At 41.0% G+C, this 27660-nt stretch overlaps 2 protein-coding genes and 2 non-coding genes across 4 annotated transcripts in view; 3 read left to right on the top strand and 1 right to left on the bottom strand.

The window, feature by feature from the left end:
* The window catches only part of fhdc2 (FH2 domain containing 2), a 28066-nt gene extending 18190 nt beyond the window's left edge, over positions 1–9876 (top strand). Inside the window, exons 9-12 of the mRNA XM_057850418.1 lie at positions 849–919; positions 1123–1240; positions 1351–1515; positions 1596–9876. Of these exons, the coding sequence (XP_057706401.1) occupies positions 849–919; positions 1123–1240; positions 1351–1515; positions 1596–3440 (2199 nt within the window). The 3' untranslated portion in view covers positions 3441–9876. The remainder of the gene's footprint in view (positions 1–848; positions 920–1122; positions 1241–1350; positions 1516–1595) is intronic.
* A 1778-nt stretch (positions 9877–11654) lies between these two features.
* Positions 11655–15676, top strand: rhogd (ras homolog gene family, member Gd). The gene is made up of 2 exons (XM_057850419.1): positions 11655–11726; positions 12249–15676. Exon 2 carries the CDS (start codon positions 12278–12280, stop codon positions 12851–12853), a length of 576 nt encoding a protein of 191 aa, XP_057706402.1. The 5' UTR covers positions 11655–11726; positions 12249–12277; the 3' UTR covers positions 12854–15676.
* A 934-nt stretch (positions 15677–16610) lies between these two features.
* Positions 16611–16681, top strand: trnag-gcc (transfer RNA glycine (anticodon GCC)). Its single transcript has one exon. It is a non-coding gene; the product is annotated as a tRNA-Gly (tRNA).
* Positions 16682–22063: 5382 nt separating this feature from the next.
* Positions 22064–22134, bottom strand: trnag-gcc (transfer RNA glycine (anticodon GCC)). The gene has a single exon. It is a non-coding gene; the product is annotated as a tRNA-Gly (tRNA).
* Between the last annotated feature and the right edge of the window lie 5526 nt (positions 22135–27660).

The following is a 27660-nucleotide window of genomic DNA, read 5'->3' as shown; positions in this document are numbered from 1 at the left end:
CTCCTTAGCAGCCACCCTCCCCAAACATGTTTTACATGTCAGTTGGCCCTCCTCTTCTAAGCCGCGTCCATCTGTAATTTTTCTGCAGCTGAAGTATTCCCATACCAGCGATATCGTTTTCAGGAGTTTCACCTCCTCCAGCCATCATGTAGCACAGCTGACTCACGGACACTGAGCAACAACCGTTGGGGGAGGGCTGAGCCTAGCAGCTGCAAGCAAGGAATTTCTCCATGCATTTTTGGGACATAAAAAATAGCTAATACCTAAGGGTATATGTCGGAAAATTTTTGTGGTTTTGAAACCTTGACGTTTTTATACCACGGTATACCTTGAAGCCGGTAATCGGCACTTGTCTACTTGGGTCCAAACTAAATGAAAAATTGCAAGCTAAAAGGTAAGTTTGGTTTGGCTAAAATTAGAGGCTTATTAGTAAACCCATTGGCGGCGAAAAATGCCAAATCCATTTGAAGTGGGAGCATTAACACCTTTCCAGTTCAAATGGATTGAACTTGGATTGATGAATGATTGAAGTCTACTAGTTATAAACTAATTTCAATTCACAGCACAGGGACCCAAAGAGCCACATGATTGAACAATGTTCATTCACTGCAACCCTAACTATTTAATAATATTCGCAGATTGATGCACGCTATGTAAATGAGTTGGAAAAAGTTTTCTTTAACACTTTATCAGTGTGACGCGTTCAAAACATTGTTTTCTTCTTTCTTTCTCTTCCACAAAACTGTTGCCACACTGATCTACAGAGCGTATGATTTTGTCAGCAATCGCAAATTACGTTTTACTTTATTTGGAACAATAGCTCTAATCATTTGTGTTTGTCTCCACAGGAAGCTGTGAAGAAGGATCAGAGTTTACTCTCATTTCCTAGCCAACTGGGCCATGTTGGCTCCGCCTCCAGGTCAGTCTCTTCCCAAAAACATGGAACCAATTGAATTAATGTGAATATTAAAGGTTAAGCCTTGAGCAAAGGGTTCAAAAATTTATGGTCAATTCATATGTCCTGACAGATTTTGTGAAAATAAGCCATGATGGATTAGAATACAGTCACTCTTTGTTTCGCATTGCGGAAAACTCTTTAATGTTTAGTTTTTGAAAATCTAGGTTGTGCGAGGAGTCTGTGTTGGAGGATTTATCAAAGTTAAAAAGCAGAGTACTGGCGCTGAAAACAAATGTCCTGACGGAGCAAGAGATTTTGCAACATACACAGCCTTTCCTAGAGGTAAAAGTCATTGATCAATGTCCATCTTGCACACAAATTGAAACCACAAGCTTTTCCTGAATTGCATGGATGAATTGATTGTTCATTTAAGTGTTTGCAATTGTGTGTAGGTGACAGAGGAACGTCTAAAGGAAGCAGAGGATGAGGTTGAGGGCATGAGGATGTCAAGTCGCGCACTGGTGGATTTTTTCTGTGAGGACGACAGCACGTTTAAACTAGAGGAGGCCTGTAGGGTCTTTGACTCGTTTTGCCAGCGCTTCCAAAAAGCTGTCAAGGTTGGATCCGAAAATTATATAAGATTATCATTTAAAGGTATACTCACAGCTAATTACATAAAGTTCATGTTTTTTTATAGGAGAATTCAGAGCGTGAGTTGAAGGAACAGAAACGTCTGGAACGTCAGAGACTGATCGTGGAAAAGCGTCGCTCTGTAGCAGTCTGTACAGGTCTTGACTTGGGCCTCAGTATGGCGAGAGAACCTCACAATCTTGAAAACCAGGATGATCTGGAGAGAATCCTGGAGAAGAACTTGAGCTATACCTGGAGCCGTCGCAGCCTTAGAAGTTATGACACGCGTAGGTACTCTCACCATCTGCCCAGCGACAAAAGCTTCCCAGAGCTAGGGAGCAGCCCGACGCCAGTCAGCTGCCACTCAAACAGCTCGTCCGACCAGGAGACATCCGCTGTTCTTTGTAGCTCTCCAGAGACAGATGGCTTTTGTTCTCCTGTTGGTCAAGGAAGTGTTTTAGATACAGAAAACAGAGGTCAGTTAAACCAGTACCTAGCAATAGATGATCAAAAATCTCAGGTTGGATCATATTCACAACATGGTCGTTGTTTCACGGTTGGGTCAGAGAGCATTCATCATCAAATACAGACATCAGAAAAGACTGGACTTATAGAAGAGGAGTCAGTGTCACGTAAGCAGAACGTTATGAAGAATACTGAGTTTTCATCCAACTGCTGCCGGAATGCTGCTGCTATGAATACAGATACCAAAAGCAAGAACCCCGGTCATAGACAGAGTTTTGGAATTCCCTTGACTGACAAGAATAATTCTCTTAACAAGCTTAATAGTTGTCGTATTGATGGCTCTGAACCTCCGTCTGCTCACAAGACTGGAATACTACAAAGTGACATCTGCGCCACATCGCTGAGGTATCGAAGATCTCAGAAAGAATCAACTGTTAATGCAAGGGATAAAGTAGAGTTGCAGCCATTAAACAGAGGGATTAAAGCAAGTGCTACTATGTCTGGGACTAATGAAGGTCTGAGGAAGCAGATCAAAACTGAAGGGTTGTTAACTCCTGCCGAGGCCAAATGGATGCCGTCCAGCCTACCAGAGTTCAGCCAGTCACACCCGGAGGAAAACTCGGATGTGTTGAGTTCTGAGAGGGAACTTGTTAGGTCATACTCCCGTGTGGGGGAAACTCTAGAGTGTCACACTCTTGTTAAAGGCCTCCGGTCGTATGACTCTCTGTCACCACCAACATCCCCACTCCCGCGACCAGGACCGAGTCTATGCTCTAAGTGGAGAAAAGAAAGGGATGTCGATGAGGCAACTCCAGCTTCTCTGTCGTTAAAGGAGGAGAGTCGCGCTTTAAAAGATCCTGCGCGTAATAGCATCAGGGCTAAGAGAGGACCTAGCTTACGGGCAGCACCTGCCAAAACCGCAGCTGTTCCAAGGGTACGCCCAAAAACTGAGGCCACAAATAGCACCCCAACTGCATCCCCAAATCACCCTGCAACCTCACGTTTGTCTTTGCGCCCGTCTCCAATCACGCGGTCTGCTGCACTTCATGCAGATGTAAAAAGAAGTAGCAGCACACGAGAGAGACCACAGATTGCGAAAGAGCCACAGACTCCTGGGAAGACACCCCTAACTAATAGGACCTCGGACAGACCAACAACAGACAAAGTCTCAGGCAGACCCCAGTCAGCGTTTGTTAGAGGAAGTCTACTACGAGTGTCCAAACGAGTCGCCCCGAACTCTGAGACGAGACCTGCCAACAAGGCTCTCCCAGCCAACAGTCCGTCTTCTGCTACAGCCAAGACTATACGTACGGGCGTCCTGCCTACAGCACGGAATAAAAACACTAAAACCACAAACACGGGCACGTGTCCTACCTCTACACACCCTTCACGAATTCCTGGACCCAAAATGCCTCGACCTACTACAGCTCAGCCGATGTGGAAGTAAAAAAAATAATACATTCAATGCCTTTTTTCTCAGTATATGCAGAACTGGTTATTTCTGCATATAATCAGTTCCAGTACATTAGACTTCTAAATGCATCTGCGGCTGATTTATTTTTGTATCATTTGGGACACATTAAGCCATGTGTCTCATGCAAAAGTAAAAAAGTACAAAGTCTTAAACCCTACCTCATCAAATAATTTGTACCCTTTAAATAAAACAGGAAATTGTGTTAAAACAAAGAGCCAAATCGTCACGATATGCCTAATCAGATTGACTGTGCTCTTGTTTAACTGTACATCAGTAGCATTTTATATTTTAAACACTGAGCCCTCCGCTATAAGAAGACCTAGTGTTCTCATCCTATCTTGGTACAAATTTCATATACTCATTGAGCACTTTTAAAAACTGAGCAGGCAGCGAGGAGACTGGCTGTGTTATTTGTTGTTTTGTATGAAAAGAATATATAAATTAAATGAATAGCAGTGGCTGATTTTCACTGTATAATGTTGATTTGTAAATAAGATGAATAAAGAAGACGATATGGACAAAGGTGTCTTCCGTTGGTCTGAATTAATGTGTTGGTGTTAACTCAGACCAGCAAATACCAAAACCCCTCCAGTTATTGCATAGCTAGCAATCGGCCATAGCTTCTTTGTTGGCCTGATATATACAGTGGGGCAAATAAGTATTTAGTCAACCACTAATTGTGCAAGTTCTCCCACTTGAAAAGATTAGAGAGGCCTGTAATTGTCAACATGGGTAAACCTAAACCATGACAGACAGAATGTGGGGGAAAAAACCCCCCAGAAACTCAGTTTGATTTTTAAATAATTTATTTGCAAATCATGGTGGAAAATAAGTATTTGGTCAATACCAAAAGTTCATCTCAATACTTTGTTATGTACCCTTTGTTGGCAATAACGAAGGCCAAACTTTTTCTGTAACTATTCACAAGCTTTTCGCACACTGTTGTTAGTATTTTGGCCCATTCCTCCATGCAGATCTCCTCTAGAGCAGTGATGTTTTGGGGCTGTCGTTGGGCAACACGGACTTTCAACTCCCTCCACAGATTTTCTATGGGGTTGAAATGTGGAGACTGGCTAGGCCACTTCAGGACCTTGAAATGCTTCTTACGAAGCCACTCCTTTGTTGCCCTGGCTGTGTGTTTGGGATCATTGTTCATGCTGAAAGACCCAGCCACGTCTCACCTTCAATGCCTTTGCTGATGGAAGGAGATTTTCACTCAAACTCTCTCGATACATGGCCCCATTCATTCTTTCCTTTACACAGATCAGTCGTCCTGGTCCCTTTGCGGAAAAACGGCCCCAAAGCATGATGTTTCCAACCCCATGCTTCACAGTGGGTATGGTACAATTCAGTATTCTTTTTCCTCCAAACACGAGAACCTGTGTTTCTACCACAAAGTTCTATTTCGGTTTCATCTGACCATAACTCATTCTCCCAGTCCTCTTCTGGATCATCCAAATGCTCTCCAGCGAACTGCAGACGGGCCTGGGCGTGTACTGGCTTCAGCAGGGGGACACGTCTGGCAGTGCAGGATTTGAGTCCCTGGCGGCGCATTGTGTTACTGATAGAAGCCTTTGTTACTGTGGTCCCAGCTATCTGTAGTTCATTCACTAGGTCCCCCTGTGTGGTTCTGGGATTTTTGCTCACCGTTCTTGTTATCATTTTGACGCCACGGGCTGAGATCTTGCATGGAGCCCCAGATCGAAGGAGATTATCAGTGGTCTTGTATGTCTTCCATTTTCTAATAATTGCTCCCACAGTTGATTTCTTTACACCAAGCGTTTTACCGATTGCAGATTCAGTCTTCCCAGCCTGGTGCAGGTCTACAATGTTGTCTCTGGTGTCCTTCAACAGCTCTTTGGTCTTGGCCATAGTGGAGTTTCGAGTGTGACTGAGGTTGTGGACAGGTGTCTTTTATACCGATAATGAGTTAAAACAGGTGCCGTTAATACAGGTAACGAGTGGAGCCTCGTTAGACCTCGTTAGAAGAATTTAGACCTCTTTGACAGCCAGAAATCTTGCTTGTTTGTAGGTGACCGAATACTTATTTTGCACTCTAATTTGGAAATAAAATCTTTAAAAATCAAACAATGTGAGTTTGTTTTTTTTCCCCACATTCTGTCTCTCATGGTTGAGGTTTACCCATGTTGACAGTTACAGGCCTCTCTAATCTTTTCAAGTAGGACAACTTGCACAACTGGTGGTTGACTAAATACTTATTTGTCCCACTGTATCAGAAACATGTTCTTGAAACTTGTTGTTGTCTGACATTTTTGCCACTAAATGTGCTTCTCAGTCAAATCTCAACACCGTACCGCTAATTCTACAGATTGCTGTTGTCATGGGGATGCTGGGGATTCAGCCAGAACAAGAGGGTGCAAGGGTTGGAACACAGCCTAACTGCGGGTGTTGGGGTCCCAGTGGGAACAGACCACAGTGACGCCAGAGCCTTTTAGGAAAGGCAATAAAGTAGAGCCCCTTTTTGTTCTTGAATGTCCGGTTTGTCGCACAGCACTAGCCTCTTAACCTCAGTGTGTAAAGGTGACATCATCAGTGGGTCTCCAGTGGTGCAAGACTGAGTGGTCCAAAGTGATCCCTCTTTTTGTTGCCTTTGTTTGTTCACAATGGATTTGAACGCAACATGATGCCTCATGTTCCTTTGTTGTCAAGTTTATATGTATAAATTGTTTAAGGGTCTGCATTTGAGATGAGCAATAGAAAACATCTCATTCATTCCTCATATGATGATAAAGGATCAAGTAACTATTGTAAAGAACACTTGATTATATTATATACAGTGGTATGAAAAATATCTGAACCTCTTCGAATATCTCACATTTCTGCATAAAATATAGACTGTGATCTTTGCCAAAATCACACAAATGTAAAAACAGTGTCTGCTTGAGCTAAAACCACCCTAACATTTATAGGTTTTAACAGAAGGGGTGAGGGAATAAGTGAACCCTCTGCCTAAGGAGACTTAAAGGGAGATGGAAACCAATTTTTACCAAACAATTTGAGGCAGGTGTGTGCCCAATCACTGATGAGTGGTTTCAAGCTGCCCTGCCCATTATAAAACACACACCTGGTCAGTCAAAAGAGCTGTCTGAAGGCCTGCGATCAAAGATTGTTGATTTGGATAAATCTGGGAAAGGATACAAAACCTCTAAAAGTTTGGGTGTTCATCAAATGACAGTAAGATAAGTTGTCTACAAACGGAGAGAGTTTGGCACTTTTGCTTCTCTCCCAAAGAGTGGCCGTCCATCAAAGATGACGCCAAGAGTTCAGTGCAGAACACTCAGAGAGGGTAAAAAAAAAAAAAAAAAAAAAGCCTAGAGTGTCTGCTAAAGACTTACAGAAATCACTGGCACAGTTCAATATCTCAGCAAAAATCAACAATATGTAAAACTATGGCCAAGAATGGTGTTCATGGGAGGACTCCATGGAGGAAGCCACTTCTGTCTAAAAAAAAAAACATTGTTGCTTGTTTAATGTTCGGTAAAAGGCACTTGGACACTCCACAGACGTTTTCGCAAAATATTTTGTGGACTGATGAAACCAAAGTTTAATTGTTTGGGAGTAACACACCACGTCATGTGTGGAGGAAAAATGGAACCGCTCACCAACATCAACACCTCATCCCCACCGTGAAGCATGGTGGAGGGAGCATCAGGATTTGGGGCTGTTTACTGCCTCAGGGCCTGGACACCTTGCAATCATTAACGGAAGAATGCATTTAAAAGTTAATCATGATGTTTTGCAGGAAAACCTGAGGCCGTCTGTCAGACAGTTAAAGCTAAAAAGAAGATGAATGCTGCAACAAGACAATGATCCAAAACACAGAAGTAAATCAACTTCTGATTGATTTAGAAGTAAATCAACTGCAGAATTGTTTCAGAAGAACAAAATTAACTTTCTGGAGTGGCCAAGTCAAAGTCCAGACTTGAAGCCCACTGAGATGCTGTGGCATGATGTAAAGACAGCGATTCATGCTAGACATCCCAGGAATCGAACTGATCTACAGCAGTTTTGTAGAGAAGAATGTTCCAAGATTAGTCCTGATCGATGTGCCAGACTGATCTGCAGCTACAGGAAGCATCTGGTTAAAGTTACTCCTGCAATGGGGGGCTACAAAATATTAAAAGTGATGGTTCACTTACTTATTTTCCCCCTTCTGTCATTGTTTGCATATTATCCTCATTTAAATATGAAAAACTATAAATGTTTGGGTGGTTTTAGTTGAAGCAGACACTGTTTTTTCATCGGTGTGGTTTTGGCGAAGATCAGATCACATTTCATGGTGACTTTATGCAGGAATATGAGAAATTCCAAAAGGTTCAGATACTTTTCATTCCACTGTCTCTAATAGTTCATTTTGATTATGAATAAAAAATCAGAAAGATACACTATAATCATTTTGACATAAATGTTCAGTTTATTTAATATTATTTCAAGAATTAAATGATTTACATAATTATGTTACATTACCATTTACCCATGTACAATAAATCTTCCTTTGTCCATACCGCTTATCTTGTTCAGGAGCCCACACCCTTCAACTAATCACCACTCAATCACATGGTACATGTGGGAACAGACAACCATTCAGTCTTGCAATCACCCTTTTGCGGAAATGAACCCACACTGCCTGAAATGAAATTAGTGAATGTACTACATCGCAGGAGTCAAACTCAAGGTTTGGGACTGATCTGGCAGGCCTTATCATTTTATATGTCCTGAGAAAGCAAATCATATGTCATCTTCCGTGATTCATAACATTGAGATATTGCATTTTTTTAAATCATTTTTCTACCAACCCTATTTTTGCAGTAACTTCAACAAGCTCCTTGGCTTCTGATTACATCACTAGTTATCCATCGAGTTGTTGTGTACATGGAATACAAAGTACTGTATATTAATGATTTCACGGTGCCTAGAGAAACCCTAACCACATTGCGGCCTGGGGCAAAAATAAGTACTTCGACACGCCTGCACTAGACCATCAGTCACATTTAAATCATTTATTCAATCAAAGACATGGGAACAAAAATACAAATGTTTTTTTAATTATCCCATTTCTAGAAAAACTGGCTAAATCCGTTAAACGACGAAAGCCTGCAAACACTTTGCTGAAGACATGTCAACACAGCACATGGATTACTGGAACCATGTCCTATGGTCTGATGAGACGGGCGGGCTTTCTTGTGTACCGTCTTAAGAAGGGCTTCCTCCTGGGGTGACAGCCATGCACACCACTTTTATGTAGAGTGTGACGTATGGTCTGAGCACTAACAGGCTGACCCCCCACCTCTTCAACCTCTGCAGCAATGCTGACAGCACTCCTGTAACGAGTCACATGACATTTTGGAGGGAAAATGATGAGCAGTACTCCAATTTGGACATTTAGGGATTTACGTTTTTTCAAAGGGGTATAGCCTACTCACTTTTGTTCCCAGGATTTTAGATATTAATGGCTCTATTTAAAGTTATTTCAAGGAGAAAATAAATTAGCTCTATTATATAAGCTGCACACAGACTATTCATTGTGTCGAAGTGTCATTTTGTCAGTGTTGTGACACCAGTGTTGTTAATTTTACTTTAAAAAAGTAATTAATTACAGTTAGAAATTACTTCTCCCAAAAAGTAATTGCGTTAGTAACTCAGTTACCTGAATGTAAGAGTAATTAGTTACTTGGCAAAGTAACTAGTGATAATTTTTTTTTCTCAGAAAAAAAAAAAAAAAACTGGTCACGCAATGTGAAGTTTAAAGGGTTTGGGTGACAATTGGCCCTAGCCCAATTCTTTACACTCCACTTAACTACCGGTAGACACAAGGGTATTGCGATAACTAGATAGTAACCTTTGCTATGTGTGGAAGTCATTTAAAGTTGTGAATCAACCGTCAAAGTTGTTAAAATTGCTCCCGTTATTGCATTAGTTCCCTTCTGTCTACTTTAAACATGTGTAAGTTTTAAAACTGTTTAATCATTTAAAGATAGATTTAAGTTAAGATTTTGCCGATTTAGGAGCATTTTAGATTAAAAAAAAAAAAAAAAAAAAAAAGTTACTTGGGTTCGCTGTAAAGGATCTCTACATTAGAGCCTTCCTGAGAGGTCTACTGCTTTAAGATGGCGGCTGTTTACTAACGCATGTAGTCCTTAAAACATGTTGCCAATGCAGCTGTGGCTGTAAATTGCATCTAGTTCTATAATATGATATCTACCTTGTCATGTGGGCGTAGTTTGTCGGCTATGGCTACTGTCAGGTATTATTGGAGACACCTAGCATCGCGGTTGCAACGGCGTCTTCCCCACTCCTGCTCTGCTCTCTTGTCTCCGTGAGTCCGTTTCTCTCAGACTTTTTTTTTAATTCAACCAACTTAGTAACGCATAGTAACGCACGACTTTCCCGCCTCAGTAACGGTAACGGCGTTGCCAAGATGAGAAAAGTAATTAATTAGATTACTCATTACTGAAAAAAATAACGCCGTTAGTCACGCCGTTATATTCTAACGCCGTTATTAACAATCTGCAGAAATGCGAGGGGTGTACTCACTTTTGTGATACACTGTATATATATATATATATATATATATATGTGTGTATAATCAAGTATTTACTAAAAAGATACATCGTATAAATAGGGGGGGGGGCGGGGGGGGGGGGGGGGCGTTTATACTCATCGCACCTGGGCCCTGTTCACATTTGTTCCGCCACTGCTTGTACAGTACCGTATTGCCTGATCCCTGTTGGAATCATTCCATACAGCTAACAACACACTTTATTAGTTTAATCCAGTACTTCTCAAATAGTGGGGCGCGCCCCCCTGGGGGGGCGCAGAGCGATGCCAGGGGGGGCGCATGTGACCTCGGGGAACATGTTTTTTTTTTTTTTTTGCCGTACTGGAATAAAGTGTACTTGCACATCTACTCAGTAGGTGGCAGTGGCGCTCTCATTTTCAGAGTGCGCGCAGTATTTTTGAACTAAGGAAGAGCACTCAGCACACACAGACAACAGATATGAAGAGCAGTGTGCCACCGCCGTTTTCGAAAGCCGTTTTCCGACCGGACTCACTCACGCAGCGACCCACTGCCTTGTCCGGTTCTCACGTCGCCGCCCGAGAAGTGCCATTTTCGGCTTGGGATCGTCACGACGACCGCCCTCACCTACGGTTCTACCTCGGCCGCCGTGAATGCGCTTTTTTCGTGCCGTTTGCCTTTTAGCTTTGACTTTTAATACAGTGGGTGATGATGAAAGACCACTGTTTACTGTGTCTAAAAATAATTATAGCAGACAGCCAGAAGCCAAATCAATTAAGACGCCACTTAAAGACATTAGACCCCAATCTCATTGTTAAGCCGCTTGATTTTTTCAGTCAAAACGTGCCGAATATTGCCAACAATCGTCCTGCTTTGTCAGTGTTATATCAGTAAACCAGTGAGCATTGTTAGCATGCTAATTGCAAAATAACTCCACACCATTGCAAAGGAGGTAAATACTGTGAGTAGCAAAAATAAAAACTCTCCTGTCCAAGGACACTTTTTTTTTTCTCTTTTATTCAGATTTGTTTTTTTCGGTCAAATTTTTTGGCACATTGTCCTCATGAGTGAATGTTTCTAATCAATTTTAATTTATTATTTACTGATTTTATTACATTTTATTTTTCTGTATCAAATGGTCAAAAATGTACCTTGAGTGTATTTTTTAGTTGGATGTGATTTTTTTTTTTTTTTAATTCAGGCAAATTGATGCACGTCAAGTCTTCTCTGTTACAAACAAAACAATGTTAATAAAGTTATACTTTATTATAAGTTGATCTATGTTACTTTTTTTCTTTATTAGAAAAAAAGGACACAATGTTAGGCAGATGCGTGTTTATAATAGTAATTTTATAGACAAATGATACTATTTACACTGGCGGCAGAGAGTTTGGGGGGGCGCAAAACATTTTTCTTCTTCCTTGGGGGGGCGTGACAGACAATAATTAAGAAGCACTGGTTTAATCTCAACGACAGTTCCATCTTCCATTGATTAATTTGGAAAATATTCATTTTCACTCGGGAACTGAAGCTGCCTTAAAAAGGGCTCATTTTTTAACTTAAAAGTTGACAACACTACCATCTAGCGTGGAGTAAAACCACTGTCAAAAAACGGAAACTACGTTTCCCAGTTTGCACTGCGCAGCTACGTATTGGGCTGGTCCCCGGATGCGGCTGTGATTGACTCGACCAGGCAGAAGAGATCGCTAAGCTAAGTGGCGGTAAGTGGCAAAGTCCTTAAATATCATCGTCGACGCCCTTTTCAGCGTCTATAACATGCATTATGACGTGGCAAATAATGTCTTAATGCTGGGGGAGCTTTGTCGGCTTATATAAAGGTGCTTTGAAGCATTTTTATGCTTTGAATTCATCAAGTTGTTTGCTAAGTGGCTAGCTCGCGAGCTATCGGTCGCGCTAGTTCCTTAGCCTGATGCTCGCTGCCAGTGGGGAACGCCTAGAACCAGACAAGATCCCTCAGCGATAAGAACCAAAAGTTAACTAGCTCGACTTTGCTTTCCCGATAGCGTTTGTCATTTCGTTCAGCATTTAGCGGACGCGTCAAATCATCATACTTAAAATGCGAGTTTTCAGGACTAGTCTTGACTGGCTCGTTTGACGAGTTGTGTTATACTTGCTGGTTGTAGTAGGGTAATTCCAACACCATTGTGTTGGTCTTTACACTTACAGCAGCCAATATGATTAAAGAAAACGAACAAAAAATATAATCAATTGTTTGTTACTAGGTGCTGCAGCCCCAGTGGTCGTTGGCAGGATGCAGACCATAAAATGTGTGGTGGTTGGTGACGGGGCAGTTGGAAAAACCTGTCTACTCATCTCGTACACCACCAATGCCTTCCCTGAAGAATACATTCCGACAGTGTTTGACAATTACAGCGCCCAGATGAGCGTGGACGGCCGCACCGTCAGCCTTAACTTGTGGGACACGGCGGGTCAGGAGGAGTACGACCGCCTGCGTACTCTTTCCTACCCCCAGACCAACGTCTTCATCATCTGCTTCTCCATCGGCAGCCCCTCCTCGCACGCCAACGTCAGGCACAAGTGGCACCCTGAGGTGTCCCACCACTGCCCCAGCGTGCCCATCCTGCTGGTGGGCACCAAGAGGGACCTGAGGGGCGACGCCGATACGGTGAAGAAGCTGAAGGAGCAGGGTTTGGCTCCAACAACCCAGCAGCAGGGAAACACCCTCGCCAAACAAATCGGGGCCGTTAAATACATGGAGTGCTCGGCGCTGCTCCAGGAAGGCGTCAGGGAGGTGTTCGCCGAGGCCGTGAGAGCCGTGTTGTACCCCGTCACGAAAAAGAACACCAAGAAATGCGTGCTTTTGTAATAACGCTTCTCAGATTTGGAATGTTGAGTTCCACGGATGCGAATAATGGCTGCTTCCACGTCACTCCTAACAGTTTGAAGACTTTTTTTCCAGCTCCCTCTTCATCCTCAGGAGGGTCTCGCATACTTACGATGCCATCACCACCAAAGCGACTGACAAAACGGGGGCAAAAAAGTGGATCTCTTATGATAATTTTTTTTTTTTACATTTATTTTTTTTTTTACATTTACCCGTATTTCACATTACACTTGTTCTAGATTTATAGCGCCCCTGCTTTGCCTCTATAAATGAATGCTGATAGTGGTTGTCGCAAGCCATAATTTTCTCTAAACCCAGCTACCCTTTTTGACTGGAGATAAGTGGTCTACTTTGTGTAGATGGAGAAATAGTGACTACCTCATACTCCTCACTTAGGTTGCATCTCACGAGTCTCAAGCAAATGCATTATTACCCCTGCGAGTTGCCCCATTTGTTTTTTCTTTTTTGATTCAAGCAACTGAAGACCAGAAAAGAGCAGGCCAATTATGCAGCATCAGTAGCCTTCCACGTGCAGCACGACGCGTTGGAGCCTGCGCAAGGAAGAGAACATTTTTTGTAAAATAAGCCCCATTCATTAATGGCAACCAGAATTGTGGCTCCAAACTGACACCCGGGCTACCAAGATGGCCGACTGAAGAGCGCGTCAGGTTGTCAAACATTTCTGTCTTGCCTTCACTAGAAATGTGCCTCAGAACGACTGGTGAAACGTCGAATGGGCATCAGCAGCAGCATGGTAATTAATGCCGCATGGAGGGATTGCCCCAGTGAACATGTACTCGGTCTTCTTTTGACACCAACTCGTAGAGGCTGTCAACAGCGCCTCTGCTGGTTGCAGCAAAGTAGTACACTCCGTTTTGCCTTGCTTGTGATTTGATGAATTTTATATCCCCACCCCCATTCAGAATCTGAAAAGCTATTTTATGATCATGTCGAATTTACTTCTGAAAACTTTTTAACCTATTAAGTGGCCAAAGTTGAATATATATTTTTGTAATCTCTTGTTTATCGGATACCTAAGGTGTTAAACCGGTCTTGCATAATGATGTCAGTGACCTTGTTGCCTTGCATTAAATGCTAGTGGACAGTTACTACCGCATGATTGATCCCATATATCCTGTTTTACTGGAACACAATGGAACCTGCAACAATGAACCATTTTTTTCCTACTCTATTTGTCCATTAGCCAACTATTTTCTCCCAAAAGGTGATGTGGCGTGAATTAATCAAAACCCTCACCGTCATAAAATTAACAACCATGCAGGCAAGTAACGCTTTCCCATAGTTATTGCTCACATATAGAAAAATCCAAAGAGAAGTGAGCTGTTGTATATATGAAAGTAAAACTACTCACACACTGAAAATCCATTAAAAAAGTAGCACATCTCTGGTAAATTCGGTGCTGATTCCTAACCATGATTTGGATTGTCTGCTTCTTAAAATTCTACAGATGTTGTTATATTTAAGTGTATTTCGCATACTTTACAGATCACAGACGGTTTCAATTAGTGACATTTATGATTTTAGTACTCTAATATGGTGAAAAACAAACATTTGGTATTGCCCAAGTCCCATAATATTTGGTGATGTCACCCATTATTTTTTTTTTTTTAAATCCATTTACGGTAGAATCCCTCAAGTCCACCCAATTGTTTTTGTTTGTTTCACAATCTTAACTCATTAGATGCCATTGATAATGAGTTAATTGTACCAGTTTTAGGCTGTTCAACTTTACAAGTTCCATCGAATGGTAACGGTCTCGTATGTAATCTATTTGTTAGATCTTTTTCTAATTGGAAAAAAAGGCTATTGCTTAAGTGATTTGCATTTTTCTAGCATGTTGCAGCATTTCGAGCGTCATGATTGATGGCAGGAGCATTTGTGTGGTCGCCATGCCTTATCCAAGCCCAAACCCACAGTTGCGCGCCTTAGTCAAAGTTTGTCATTTTAGTGCGACAAAGAGTTCCCAGCAAGCGATGACTTTCATATTGAGTCGTTGAGGCCTTACTTTCTTCCTGCCAGTAAGCACACTGCAGCGCTCTATAAAACACAGCTGCAAAAGTGACATCTCACTGTGCCGCAGCCACACGTTTTTAACTCACTGTGGTTTATATCCCTGCATTGCATGGTGCAGCAATAACTGCATTGGTGGAAAGTGCCTTGACAGTTTTAACATTCTCGTTCCTTAGCAATAGGGGGTTTCTTTTAGTGTCAGTGATTAGTGTTTTTAAACTGTGGAATGAATTGTATTTGGATTATTGCGGCCTGCAATAACCTAAGTGCAATAATAGCAAAGGGCTGAAATAAGTCAAAATGTGTTGAATGTAAGTGCACAATTAGACAAACTGTGGTCAGCTTCTATTTTTTCCACGCATATATTTTGTATTCCCATTTTATCGGATGTCCTGATTTCATTCAAATAATATGATGGAAGTGGAACATACACCTGTGGGCTCTCTGTTGTCTGTGTCCCAGAGCTGTATGATACCACACGCGTGGTACTACGCTTTTACACTGGGAACTTGATTTGTAGAGATCTGTAATTGTTTTATATATAACAAAGCATATTTGTATAAATGAACTAACAATGAGATGATTTTAAATTATGCCAAATAAAATGGTGGTTCAAACCAATATTTCGATGTTTTAATAGCAGTTTGTACTCTTTTAGGACAAAATTGCCACTTCTCTGTTATTCATGGACGGATCAGAATAAAATGTCACAGGAATATTTTAGGGATGGATTTGCATGGATGCTCTGACACGTTTTTTTGTGTGTGTGTGTGTCCTGGAGATGTTACTGTAATTTTTGGACCGTTTAGTGTGTGTGGCATGGAGATGTTAAGTTACTGTAATTTTTGGACCGTGAAATTTTAAAAGGAAACAATTTGTATATAGCTATACAGCGGTACCTCTACCTACGAACGTCTCTATGTACAATTTTTTTAGCTAAGGATATGCCCTTACTAGAAAATATTCCCATTTATGAAATAAAATTCAGGATACGAAGGGCAAAAATACTGTATGGGCTGGTACTCGCAGCTCCCTGAGTTTCCTGAACGTAACATAATTATAGCTGCTCTGCCATTGGCTATTGCCAAGCATATTCCTGGCATCCAGTTGGCTAAGAAGGGCCTCTACTGTATGTGTGAATCCAAGCATCCTCTTCATTTGTTCCTCTGACTATGAGGTGTTCCTACAGCTTTACCTAGGTGTATAAACTTTTATTTTTTACTTAGTGCACAACTCTCATTTTAAGTTTATTGTACAATAATATTATAACATGTATTTATTACCATGTTGTGATGCATTTTTATGCTTTATGAAAGATTTATGTCTGAATTTTTTGGGGACGCGTCTCTATTTACGGAATTTTCAGTTTAAAAAAGTACTTCCAGAACAAATTTCTTAAGGAGAGGTACCAGCCGGAAGGATATTCACAGCAAAAAGACAACTGCATGGTTTAAAGGCAGTGGGTGGGGTGGGGAGTAGTTTATAGTTAGAAAAGGACCGTTGATGAATTCAGGATTTATTATTGCCTTCATATCCCTAGAACTAGGAATGAATGCTGCAAAGGTAACGGAGTGACCCAGAAATGTGCCAAAATGAATAAATCTCTTGAAAAGTATTGAACGAGACCATTGTGTTCTAGATATTAAATTAGCTATATAAGATACTAATACTGTTGGTCAAAATGTTACCGTTCGGCAATATTTCCAAAGCATTGGTGGTTCAGTGGTAGAATTCTCGCCTGCCACGCGGGAGGCCCGGGTTCGATTCCCGGCCAATGCAAGTTATATTTTCCTTTTCCCCCTTCACATAAAATTTATATTTTGCCTGTATATGTGATTTTTTTTTTTTTATTGCCATCTTTGATGTATGGTCGCTGCCAGTCTTCACAGTATAAAATAATTGACGTCTAATGCGATTAAGGCAGCCTATGATTTAAAAGAGTCACAAATTGTTACCATTAATGGTGACTGACGTCCAATTTCTTTGAACTGAGAAGCGTGGCTGAGAATGAGACGTCCACTGAATTTGAAATTGTAAGTAGTACAATACAGTACTGTGTAATACAAACCAAAAGTAGTAGCAATAGGCTGCAGTTACAATATCTGGCCAATAGATGGGCACAGCAGACAGAAATCCAGTTCACGTGTTTCACTAACGAGGCCATTTTTCAAAACCTTTTCCCAGTGCCGTGCATAAGGAGTTAATGGCCTATTCCCAAAACGCTTTCAGTGCCATCAGTCATGCTAGCAGACACCCAACTGTTTCAATCAGTGGCCGGCGGGCATTGAATACACAGCAAGCTGTTTACGTTGAAAAATCCCCTTGACCTTTGGGTGGTGGCTCTGTGAAATGACAGATGTGTTGCACTCCACCTCAAACTCACGAGAAGAGTACTGGTGCAATATTTAGAAACCAATTTGTGCCTTGCTCCTTTGCAAGCACCACAATACAGATTGTGTTTAGATCTTTTGTTGGTGTATTGTTATTGAAAAGAGTGATTAGAGAAGAATGATGACCACACACACCAGGAGATGGGATGAACAGAGGTTGCTTTTGGCAATACGCTTAACTAAGGCAAGCGGCTTAGTGTGGGCCACTTTAGGTGATCCATTTCCAGAGTAGTGGACTGCATTACTACAATATGCACCTCCTTATGTTTGCCAGCCAGACAGACCTCCATCGTAACGGTCACACCTCGATCATTTGTATCTGTAGCGAGATATGCAACACGTCCAACTCCATTAATTTAAAATATATATTTTCAAGAGTACGAGTAATGAAACAACTCTTATCTGTGTTTAGAATGAACAATTCCCATTTAAATTTATATTGAATGAGTATCAGCAGACACCGACCACCATCTGAAACCCTTCAGATTATCACAGTTTATACAGATCTACAGTGTATCACAAAAGTGAGTGCACCCCTCGCATTTCTGCAGGTATTTAAGTATATCTTTTCATGGGACAACACTGACAAAATGACACTTCGACACAATGAAAAGTAGTCTGTGTGCAACTTATATAGTAGAGTTAATTTACTTTCCCCTCAAAATAACTCAAAATATAGCCATTAATATCTAAACCCCTGACCCCTTAGAAACTACGTACGTCCCTAAATGTCCAAATTGAGTACTGCTTGTCATTTTCCCTCCCAAATGTCATGTGACTCGTTAGTGTTACTAGGTCCAGGTGGGGAGCAGGTGTGTTCAAATTGGTGGCGTACCACATTGCAAAGAACTCTCTGAGGATCTTAAAAGACGTATTGTTGCGCTACATGAAGATTGCCAAGGCTACAAGAAGATTGCCAAGACCCTGAAACGGAGCTGTAGCACAGTGGCTAAGATCATCCAGCATTTTAAAACAGCAGGGTCCACTCAGAACAGCCCTCGGGGTGGTCATTCAAAGAAGCTGAGCATCACATCCAAATACTTTATTTGAAAGATCGTCACAGGAGTGCTGTCAGCATTGCTGCAGAGATTGAAGAGGTTGGGGGGTCAGCCTGTTAGTGCTCAGACCATACGCCACACTCTACATCAAATTGGTGTGCATGGCTGTCACCCCAGGAGGAAGCCTCTTCTGAAGATGGTACACAAGAAAGCCCACAAACAGTTTGCTGAAGACATGTCAACAAAGCACATGGATTACTGGAACCATGTCCTATTGTCTGATGAGACGAAGATTAATTTGTTTGGTTCCGATGGTCTCGAGCATGTGTGGCGGCGACCAGGTGAGGAGTACAAAGATAAGTATGTCATGCCTACAGTCAAGCATAGTTGTGGGAATGTCATGGTCTGGTGCTGCATGAGTGCTGCAGGTGTTGGAGATTTACATTCCATTGAGGGAAACATGAACTCCAACATGTACTGTGAAATACTGCAGCAGAGCATGATCCCCTCCCTCAAGAAACTGAGTCGCATGGCAGTGTTCCAGCATGACAATGACTCCAAACACACCTCCAAGATGACCACTGCTTTACTGAAGAGGCTGAGGGAAAAGGTGATGGATTCGCCAAGCATGTCTCCAGACATGAACCCAGTAGAACATTTTTTGGGGAAGGTGGAGGTGCGCAAAGTCTCAAATATCTGGCAGCTCCGCAACGTCGTCATGGAGGGGTGGAAGAGCATTCTAGTGGCAACCTGTGAAGCTTTGGTCAACTCCATGCCCAGGAGACTAAACGCAGTTCTGGATAATAGTGGTGGCCACACAAAACTTTGACAGATGACATGTTGTATGCTAATATTGACAACTTTCACTAAGGGGTGTACTCACTTTTGTTGCCAGGGGTTTAGATGTCAATGGCTATATTTTGAGTTATTTTGAGGGGAAAATATATTAACTCTATTATATAAGCTGCACACAGACTACTTTTCATTGTGTCAAAGTGTCATTTTGTCAGTGTTGCCCCATGAAAAGATATACTTAAATATCTGCAGAAATACGACGGGTGTACTCACTTTTGTGATACACTGTATATATTGTTATTATAATTACATTTTCGGTTTTATACTACATGTCCAATTACTGGTATGTAACATTGCTTCTTAATACGCCTAATAAATATGGAAGTACATTTAACATGCTCTGACAGGAAGAAATTAACTCAACCTTTTAGTGTCACTTAGAGATCTACTTAGAACACTGAAGCAGTGTCCTATTTTATGGTATAGCATAATCATTTGGAGTCATGTGGGTAACTTAAGAAAAAAAAATCGCATAATAGCATCAGAACACACTGTGCCCTATATACACTATATACTGTATATTTCTATATTTGATAAAACAGTACTCCCACCATAGCCATTTAGCAGAAATCAAAAAGCAGAATAAAAAAATCAGTGTGAAGCAAGTAAGAGCAAAAGGACATCTTGATTTCAACACTGCCTTAATATTCCCTATGTCATTCATCATGGCGGTCATGATAATGTCTAAGGTGAAGCCACGAAGAATCAAAAGCTATTCCTCATGTCGTCCTTTGTCTGTACGGATGAAAAAACACAAGCTGCGTGCACATGGACAGGGGAAGTCGCAACATATTCAAATCAAAAGTGTTCCAGTAGAAAGAGAGAAAATGAGATTTCAAAGCAACACAGAAGGGTGTGAAGGAAATTGGCTGTGCTTCAGCTGAGAAGAAGGTTGGGTGGAATAATTTGGGGCAAATATACAAGAAGCGAAAAGCGTCATGGCGAAAGGCTGTGGAATTCATAGCTTTCAAAATATGCTTTATAGTACTGTTCTCATATTTATACATGAGAGTGGGGACAACATTAGGCACATTTTCACATTCACTGTGAAGCTGTGTCGATAATGATGTCTTACAGCAATATTCCATTTTGAGTGCAATGTACAGTCCTGACAAAAGTCTTGTCGCTTATCCATTTTGTAGAAACAATTGCTAATAACCTGACTTTTAATTATTCACTTGTTATCAGAAATGGATCATATGAAAGCTAAGACCCTCCCAAATGATGTTGAATTTACAAAAATATATTTCTTTCACTGAAAAAAGATTTATCATTTAATGAAGACATAAAGGTCAAATTTTGTCAAGACAAAAGCTTTGTCGCCTATAGAAAGTAGTGTGAAAATTGAACAAAAAATGTACTTCAAAAACAAAAATATGTTACATAACATATGCTAATTAAATAGTGGTGCTGTGAGATCCAAATTTAATATTTTGTATGACTTCCATGGGTTTGAAGGACTGCGTCCATGCGGTTCGGCAAGGATTCATACAATTTATTGATGAAGTTATCAGGAACATCAGAGAAAGCAGTCTTTCATGCCTCCCAGAGTTCATCAACATTCTTGGGTTTCGTCTTCCATGCTTCCTCTTTCATCCTACCCCAGACATGCTCAATGATGTTCATGTCTGGTGACTGGGATGGCCAGTCCTGGAGGATCTTGATCTTTTTCCACTGCAGCAGAGCTCCAGGAGACCTGGTCACCTGAAGTCCCTGTGTCAACAGTCTGTCGAATTCTGTCAAGAAATGGCCTCCATGGTCGAATAAGTGCCCAGAAACCAGCATTAAACAAAAGACAATTAAAAAACTGTGTGGCGGTTGAATTGATGCGACAAGAAAGGGCAATGCAACATAAAATGGATCAAAGAGCAACGAAAGAATTGAGGAGGCTTATTTATCATTATTACTCTGATGGGGAGGTTCAGAAAATCTTAGCTGTCAATGTGCACTTTGGACTTATATTTGTTCATTTATGTAAGGCAACTTATTCATTTCCTTATGATTTTAAAAAGTCAATGTTTGCACGATCTTCCAAATATATTTCATTTCACTCTGCATAAAATAAGTCTTTTGTACTTATTTTTCTGAATTTATTTTACTTATATCTTTGTTATTAAAAAAAAAAAAAAAGTAAATGTTTTTGATTGAAATTAAGAATTGGCATTTAGTATGTGAGGAAATGGGAGGAAAATAAAAATTAGGAGATGGAGGTTGGGGTTATTGCTGTTTTTATTAACTTTTATTTTGCAAATCATTGAAAAAATACAATTTTGAATGAAAAAGTCAGTTTTTGTATGTGTTATAGAAATAACTGGTAAAACGGTTTTCTTTGCATTTCAGTAGTTTAAGAGGTTTGCCCCCCCCCCCCCCCCCCAAAATAAATAAATAAATACAATTTCTGGCTCCGTGGCGACCTTAACGTCGGGGAGTTCTGGCAAGTAATTCTAGCCACTTTCACCCCTGCCTATAATGGTAGGCGTGGCTAAACGGCAGATTAAAAGACTAATTTCTCGTCATCTGTGCTTTGCCATAATTGTTGGATACATTATAGTCGATTCGTCTCAAATTATGATTCTAAGTTACATAACAATTCTATTTAAAACTTTTTTATCCTGTTGTACGCACTTTAAAGACTACTGTTGTCACAATACTGACATTTCTTACGACATACACATCGATATCGATATTAAAAAATACTCGATATACTATCATGTATTTATAAACTCTTTCAGGTCCATTGACTATGATAGAGGCCAAATACCGCTCTTGAATTAAAACTCTTTAAAATGAGTTTACCACCAGTGAACGTCCAATGTATTTTGAGTGGGAGGGTTTGCAAATATCATTCACCATAGGAGGAATAAATGAAAAAATCCATGAAAATAGTAAACATTTTGCGGAAGTGATAAAAGATCACCTGCATTGGCCGGGAATCGAACCCGGGCCTCCCGCGTGGCAGGCGAGAATTCTACCACTGAACCACCAATGCGTTTTAGTCCTCAAACCTCGAGTAGAAAAATTGAATGGTTTTCTGCACAGTCAGCATGGATTGCTTGCCTGGCCTCGCCAACTGCACACAAAAACAGCCAATATTCCCGGTGAACTGCACGTCTATCCTTGTCAATAGCATGCAATGGGTTAAATACTATGACTCTCCCCCCAAAAACATCAATTTTATAGTGTTTCATTCTTTTTCCGGTGTAGATTATTTTTTTTATTTATTTAGATTTTTAAAAATTGTATTAATTCATAAATTTATTTATAATTATTTTAAAAAATGTGACAAGGATTCGTAATAGTATAAAAATTAGAATAATTTCCAAAATTGAAGTTATATTTCAATGACCAAAAATAGTCACTTGGTCAAAAAAGGATTAAAGGTCTTAAATGCCAACTTTTGAATAGCTGTCCACTGGAGTGATCACTGTCCTCGAAACGGTTAATTTAAAAATGCATGACTAATATCAGGTTGTACCAGTGACGGGACAAATGTGAACAGTCCCCATGTGCGATGAGCGTAAGATCCCCCAAGTGGATCGTCTGACAGGGGGTGCTAGCGGACAATTATTTGCCGGCCCTTCCATACTTTTCTCCTCAAGACTATTGTCCGGTGTGTGTGTGTGTGTGTGTGTGTGTGTGTGTGGGGGGGGGGGTCAAGTAGAATCTTTTTTGCGGGCCACCCCAGACTACCGGCTAAGCCAGACATGTCCAAAGTTCGTACACACAGACTTAATAAATTGGTCAGCAGTACTGCTACCAGCATATGAAGTAGCTTACACACTAAATGCTGCGCCTCATTTACCTACTAAAAGGCAGCATCACCCTAAGCAACATCACCCCGTGTGACCCTTTACTCCCAATTTTATAAAATGGCGACAATCAACAAAAAAAAAGAAAGTTGACTGCGACGGCCGACGCTTCAAGGATAGGTGGAAATTGGACTATTTCTTCACAAAAATACGCAACAGCTGTGTGTGCCTCATGTGCAAAGAGACAGTCGCCTTTTTTTAAAGAGTTAAATGTGAGGTGATATTACCAAACAAGACGCGCTTACATGTACGAAAAGATTACCGGGAAGATAGGCAGCGAGAAATTGAAGCAACTTGAAGCTAGTTTAACCTCACAGCAGCAGTATTTCGCAAGTGCTTGAGAGTCGAAAGAAAACACCACAAAGGCTAGTTGCGAGATGAAATTATTCATTAAAAAAAAATAAAATAAAGCAAATGTGACACACAAAATGGCTTGCTTAAATTTGCTTAAATATATTGTTCTACGTAAAGTTCGTTAGCCAAGGTTGGCCCCCCCCACATTTTTACCACACCAAATCTGGCCCCCTTTGCAAAAAGTTTGGACACCCCTGGGCTAAGCAGTTTGTGGGGGCTTGCAGAAATATTTTAACACTTAAAACACTATACAGTGATCCCTGTTTTTTTGGGGGGTGTTCAATGTATTTACTCTAATTTAGCATTGGTAACAGACACATATAAGACTCCCCCTCTCCCCCTTTTGCCACCAAAGTACAATTTAAAAGAAAAACCTTTCATTTATATGTATATTTTAATAAATGTTTTTTAAGCACTTCAAATTTAAAAATTGTCACTGTCCCACCGAATTATTTTCAAACAAGAATAACGTAGCAAACTGCTGATCTTTATTAAATGCTGTGTTTTGTAAGTCCACTCAAATCAGCAGAGCTCCCAAGCTTCTCTGGCAAGATCAAAGCTTCAACGCCTATCACTCAGCGTTAACTTTAACAATCAAACTGCAGCTGCCCTGGTGAGTAAGGGGCCGTTGACATGGTGACTCTCCGAGAAGACGAAAAATGTCATGTTTGCATTTATATGGTTCCGTCTCCATTCGAACAATGTCACAATTCCGCATGAAAACAATGTCGTATTAATGCAGATTTACAAGGCGACAGCGAATGATGCACTTTGACCTCCTCAGCCTGGAAGACAACATGCTCGCCCACTCCAAGGAGGCACTGACCGATTTCTGAGGATATTGTGGCTCTGCGTTCTGCCATGGGTGGGAGGTAATTCTCTGTAGTAAGAGCCCTCGCAACTCATTCTGTTGGCCATGATTTGGACACTTCCTTCTTCAGAGGACACACAAGTGGAATCTTATGAGTCAGATTCATCTTGTTCAGTTGGATTTCCAGGTGGACAACTGCCACTGCAACCTGGACAATAGTCTGGGTCCTCATCATCAGACATTTCCGACACTTGAGTCCAACCCCGTCACGACCTCTCCATCATCTAACATTTGTAGGACCAATTCAGCTGTAAATCTAGCACAAATCCGTTTTTTTTCGTGTTTTTCCGACTCGACTGAACGGGAAAAGTCGCATAAAAGTGGACCACTTTCAAATTCGATCCAGGTCACTTTCGTACATGGTTACAATCCCATCCGGGCCACCTTTTTCCAGAATGTGGCTGTGGTCCGAACTGTCAAGTCCCCCAAATTGGAATTCATGTAGCAACTAACATCAGCAAGAGCGAGAGAGACAGGGTGCTACGGTAGCGGGGCAGCTGTGCATTAGCTTTTGGGGAAGGGGCTTGACAACAGTCATAAAAAAAAAAAAGAAATGGTTGAGAATAAGCCTGACAATGCTCGGTTTTCTCCCTGCTCCAATGCTCCTGTGGATGCGTGCCAGTTTGCTAAGCGCATCTCGGACTGTGAATGGAGCGCACGTGTTATACTTGAACAGGCTGAATGGACAAATGCAGTCTGAACGGGTACACCAAAAAAACAGATGACAAAAAATCGGAATTGTGCATTAAGACCTGCGGCAGGCCCGGAGTGACTAATCGGGAGCTTCTGGACGATTCCCGATGGGCCGGCCGCCGGTGTTCGGCCATTCCTTACTACGCGGCGAAACGTTCTACACAATGCTCAGGGCGCTTGCGCATGCATCCACACGCATGCGCACATCGGTTAGAAGCGGCGAGTACTCACTATTTTTGTTTTTATTTAGCTATTTAGAACCTTTTCACTGCCTCAAAGATACTTTTTGCATGTATTACCCTCTCATACTTTTAACCATTGTGTTTTTTTGTGTTAGCGTTGAACCAGTTGACCACATTAGTCACGTAGCGTATTTAAACCGTCATTATTTGATATAACTACATTTAAGTATTTTCTGCAGGCATTTTTTTAGTACGTTATTCCTGTATGCATCTAAACAGAACAAGTTTAGAGCGCACGGTAGTACTTTAGGTGTCAAATTCGACCAATGTAAGACGTTTCGCTGATATAGGATATTTTGGCAGAACACCGGTCCGGGTTTTATTAAAAAAAAAATGTTTAAATTACACTGTTATAATTTTTGTTTGGTATTTATTAATGACAGTGTCAGTGAGTATAACTTACATTCTGTTACCGCTGTCCCTGTGGGCCGTCTTAAAATTTTTATTTTATTTTCTTTATTTTTTTTTTCCAGACGCATCCTCACGTATGCAGGCGAAAAATACAGCATGCAGCTCCGCTAATTGTAGTCTGTATTGAGCCAAATTAGCTGCTATCTCGGTGCTCGGATGGATAATAAGAGCAAGGGTGGCGCTGAAAAAATAAGAATTAAAAAGAGAAAAGCACTCGTGAAAGAATCGGCAAAATGCGCAAAAATAGCTAATTTTTTTTCATGCAACGACTTCGCTGCCTCAAACTACAGAGGATTACAACGAAAGTGGTAAGGCCAGGTGGCGAATAAAATGCAACTTGCACCGTGTGATACGACAATATGTAATTGTGGAAACTTTGGCTTCTTGTAGCACCTCACAAGGGATATGTAGCAGCAAGCATTAGCCATAATGAACACACCACAGGTGCAGAGCTGGAAGGTAGGATTGCCATGTTGTTCAGTGAGTGAAAATTAGAATTAATATAATCAATTACGTGGCGTTTTAAAGTGTCATAAAGCTGACTTGAATTGATCAGAATGCATTGTTGTTATGTTCAAAATGGACTATTTCTTTAAAATGTGATTTAATGTCAGTGGCAGACACAGGGGGAAGTGGTGAGGATGGGATTGCTGCCATTGATGTTGTCAGTGTTGAAAAAACAGGTGAGGCGTTGTAACAGTGTGAACAAGCAAGCTTCAATTCTAATATGGTCACATTTTATGCCCAAATGATAATAGTGGCTCATTTATTTATCAAAAGTTAGATTGCAATCAAACTACACATTTGAAAGGGATAGATAAATGTTAGATGCAATTGACCTGCATATTTTACATATGCATACACATTTTATATACACAGAATTACAGTACACGGCTTTAGAGAACACTGAACTTAACACGTGTATGCATAATGACATCATTTTAAATTAAATGAGTGGGCCAGTCTGAGGCATGAAATTCCAGTGCCGAGAATGAGTCCCACTCCGGTGTTCTGTCAAAATTTGCTCCCTTATAAAATTTTGCTCCCAAAGCTTTTGTGGCGCTGAAAAACCCCTCTTTTACATTCAATTGGACTCACAATGTTATCCAAAGTGCTAACTAAACTAGATACATCATAAACATACATGTGCAACACGAAAATGGCGTAAATTAATACTTAACGACGCGGCAAAGTTGTTAACAGTGAGAGCGCGGCGTGCAGTTACTGTGTGCAGCTAACATGGTAGGATGTATCTGAGAACTTTTGTACATGTCTTTACATGATCAAACTTAAGTAAATATTCCTTTCTTTAAAGAGAGTTTGTAGTGTTTACTTAGGAATTACCGCATTCGCGGCCATTTTTAACGTTACGCGCATGCGCAAAACCCGCAAGGTAGCAATTTTTGATGGGTTGCAAATTTTGTCAGAACACCGGCCCTGACCTGCGGTATGAACCTAGCCTTAGTTAGCTAGCTAGTTATGACGTAGGTTAATTTGTTGATAGACAGTGTTGTCAGTAATCTGATTACTTTCTTTCAGTAACGAGCAATCTAACGCGTTAGTTTTTCCAAGCCAGTAATCTGATTAAAGTTAGTTTCCTCAGTAACTGCGCATTACTATTTTGTTTTTGCCTCATACTGTATGTAGAATGAAGAATACTGTAGTCATGTACGAAGAGCATTTGAATAGAAAATACCGCATTTGAGTTTGGGAGTGACATCACATCTCACGTTTTCTCATCGGAAAAAAACGGGTCACGTGCAGTACCATGCTGTATGCGCGCCGTCTGCCACATAGCCTGGCTACCTATCAGGATGCTAACAGTAAAGGAGCCGGAGAGATACAACAAACGGCTGCATTTGCTCACTGGAGATACAGCCATTACTTCACATATCCATCCAGTAAAGATGACAAAAATATCTCCGTGCGTTGCAAACTGCGCTGGCTCAGATGGACTGTCGACCGCTATATACTCGACATCCAATTCAACAAGGAAGCACCTGGAATAGGGAATGGGACGTACTACGTCATTGTTTGGACGCACCTCCATGCTGGCAATATGATTCACTTCCGGGTCGGCAGACTCAATGCGGATTGTAACGTGTGGTCGTGCTAAACTAACTCTTTCGGTGTTT

Source organism: Corythoichthys intestinalis, chromosome 11, assembly GCF_030265065.1.
Source record: "Corythoichthys intestinalis isolate RoL2023-P3 chromosome 11, ASM3026506v1, whole genome shotgun sequence".
Classification (NCBI taxonomy): domain Eukaryota; kingdom Metazoa; phylum Chordata; class Actinopteri; order Syngnathiformes; family Syngnathidae; genus Corythoichthys; species Corythoichthys intestinalis.
The sequence above is the reverse complement of the archived record's forward strand: the minus strand, read 5'-3'. Positions and strand labels throughout refer to the sequence as shown.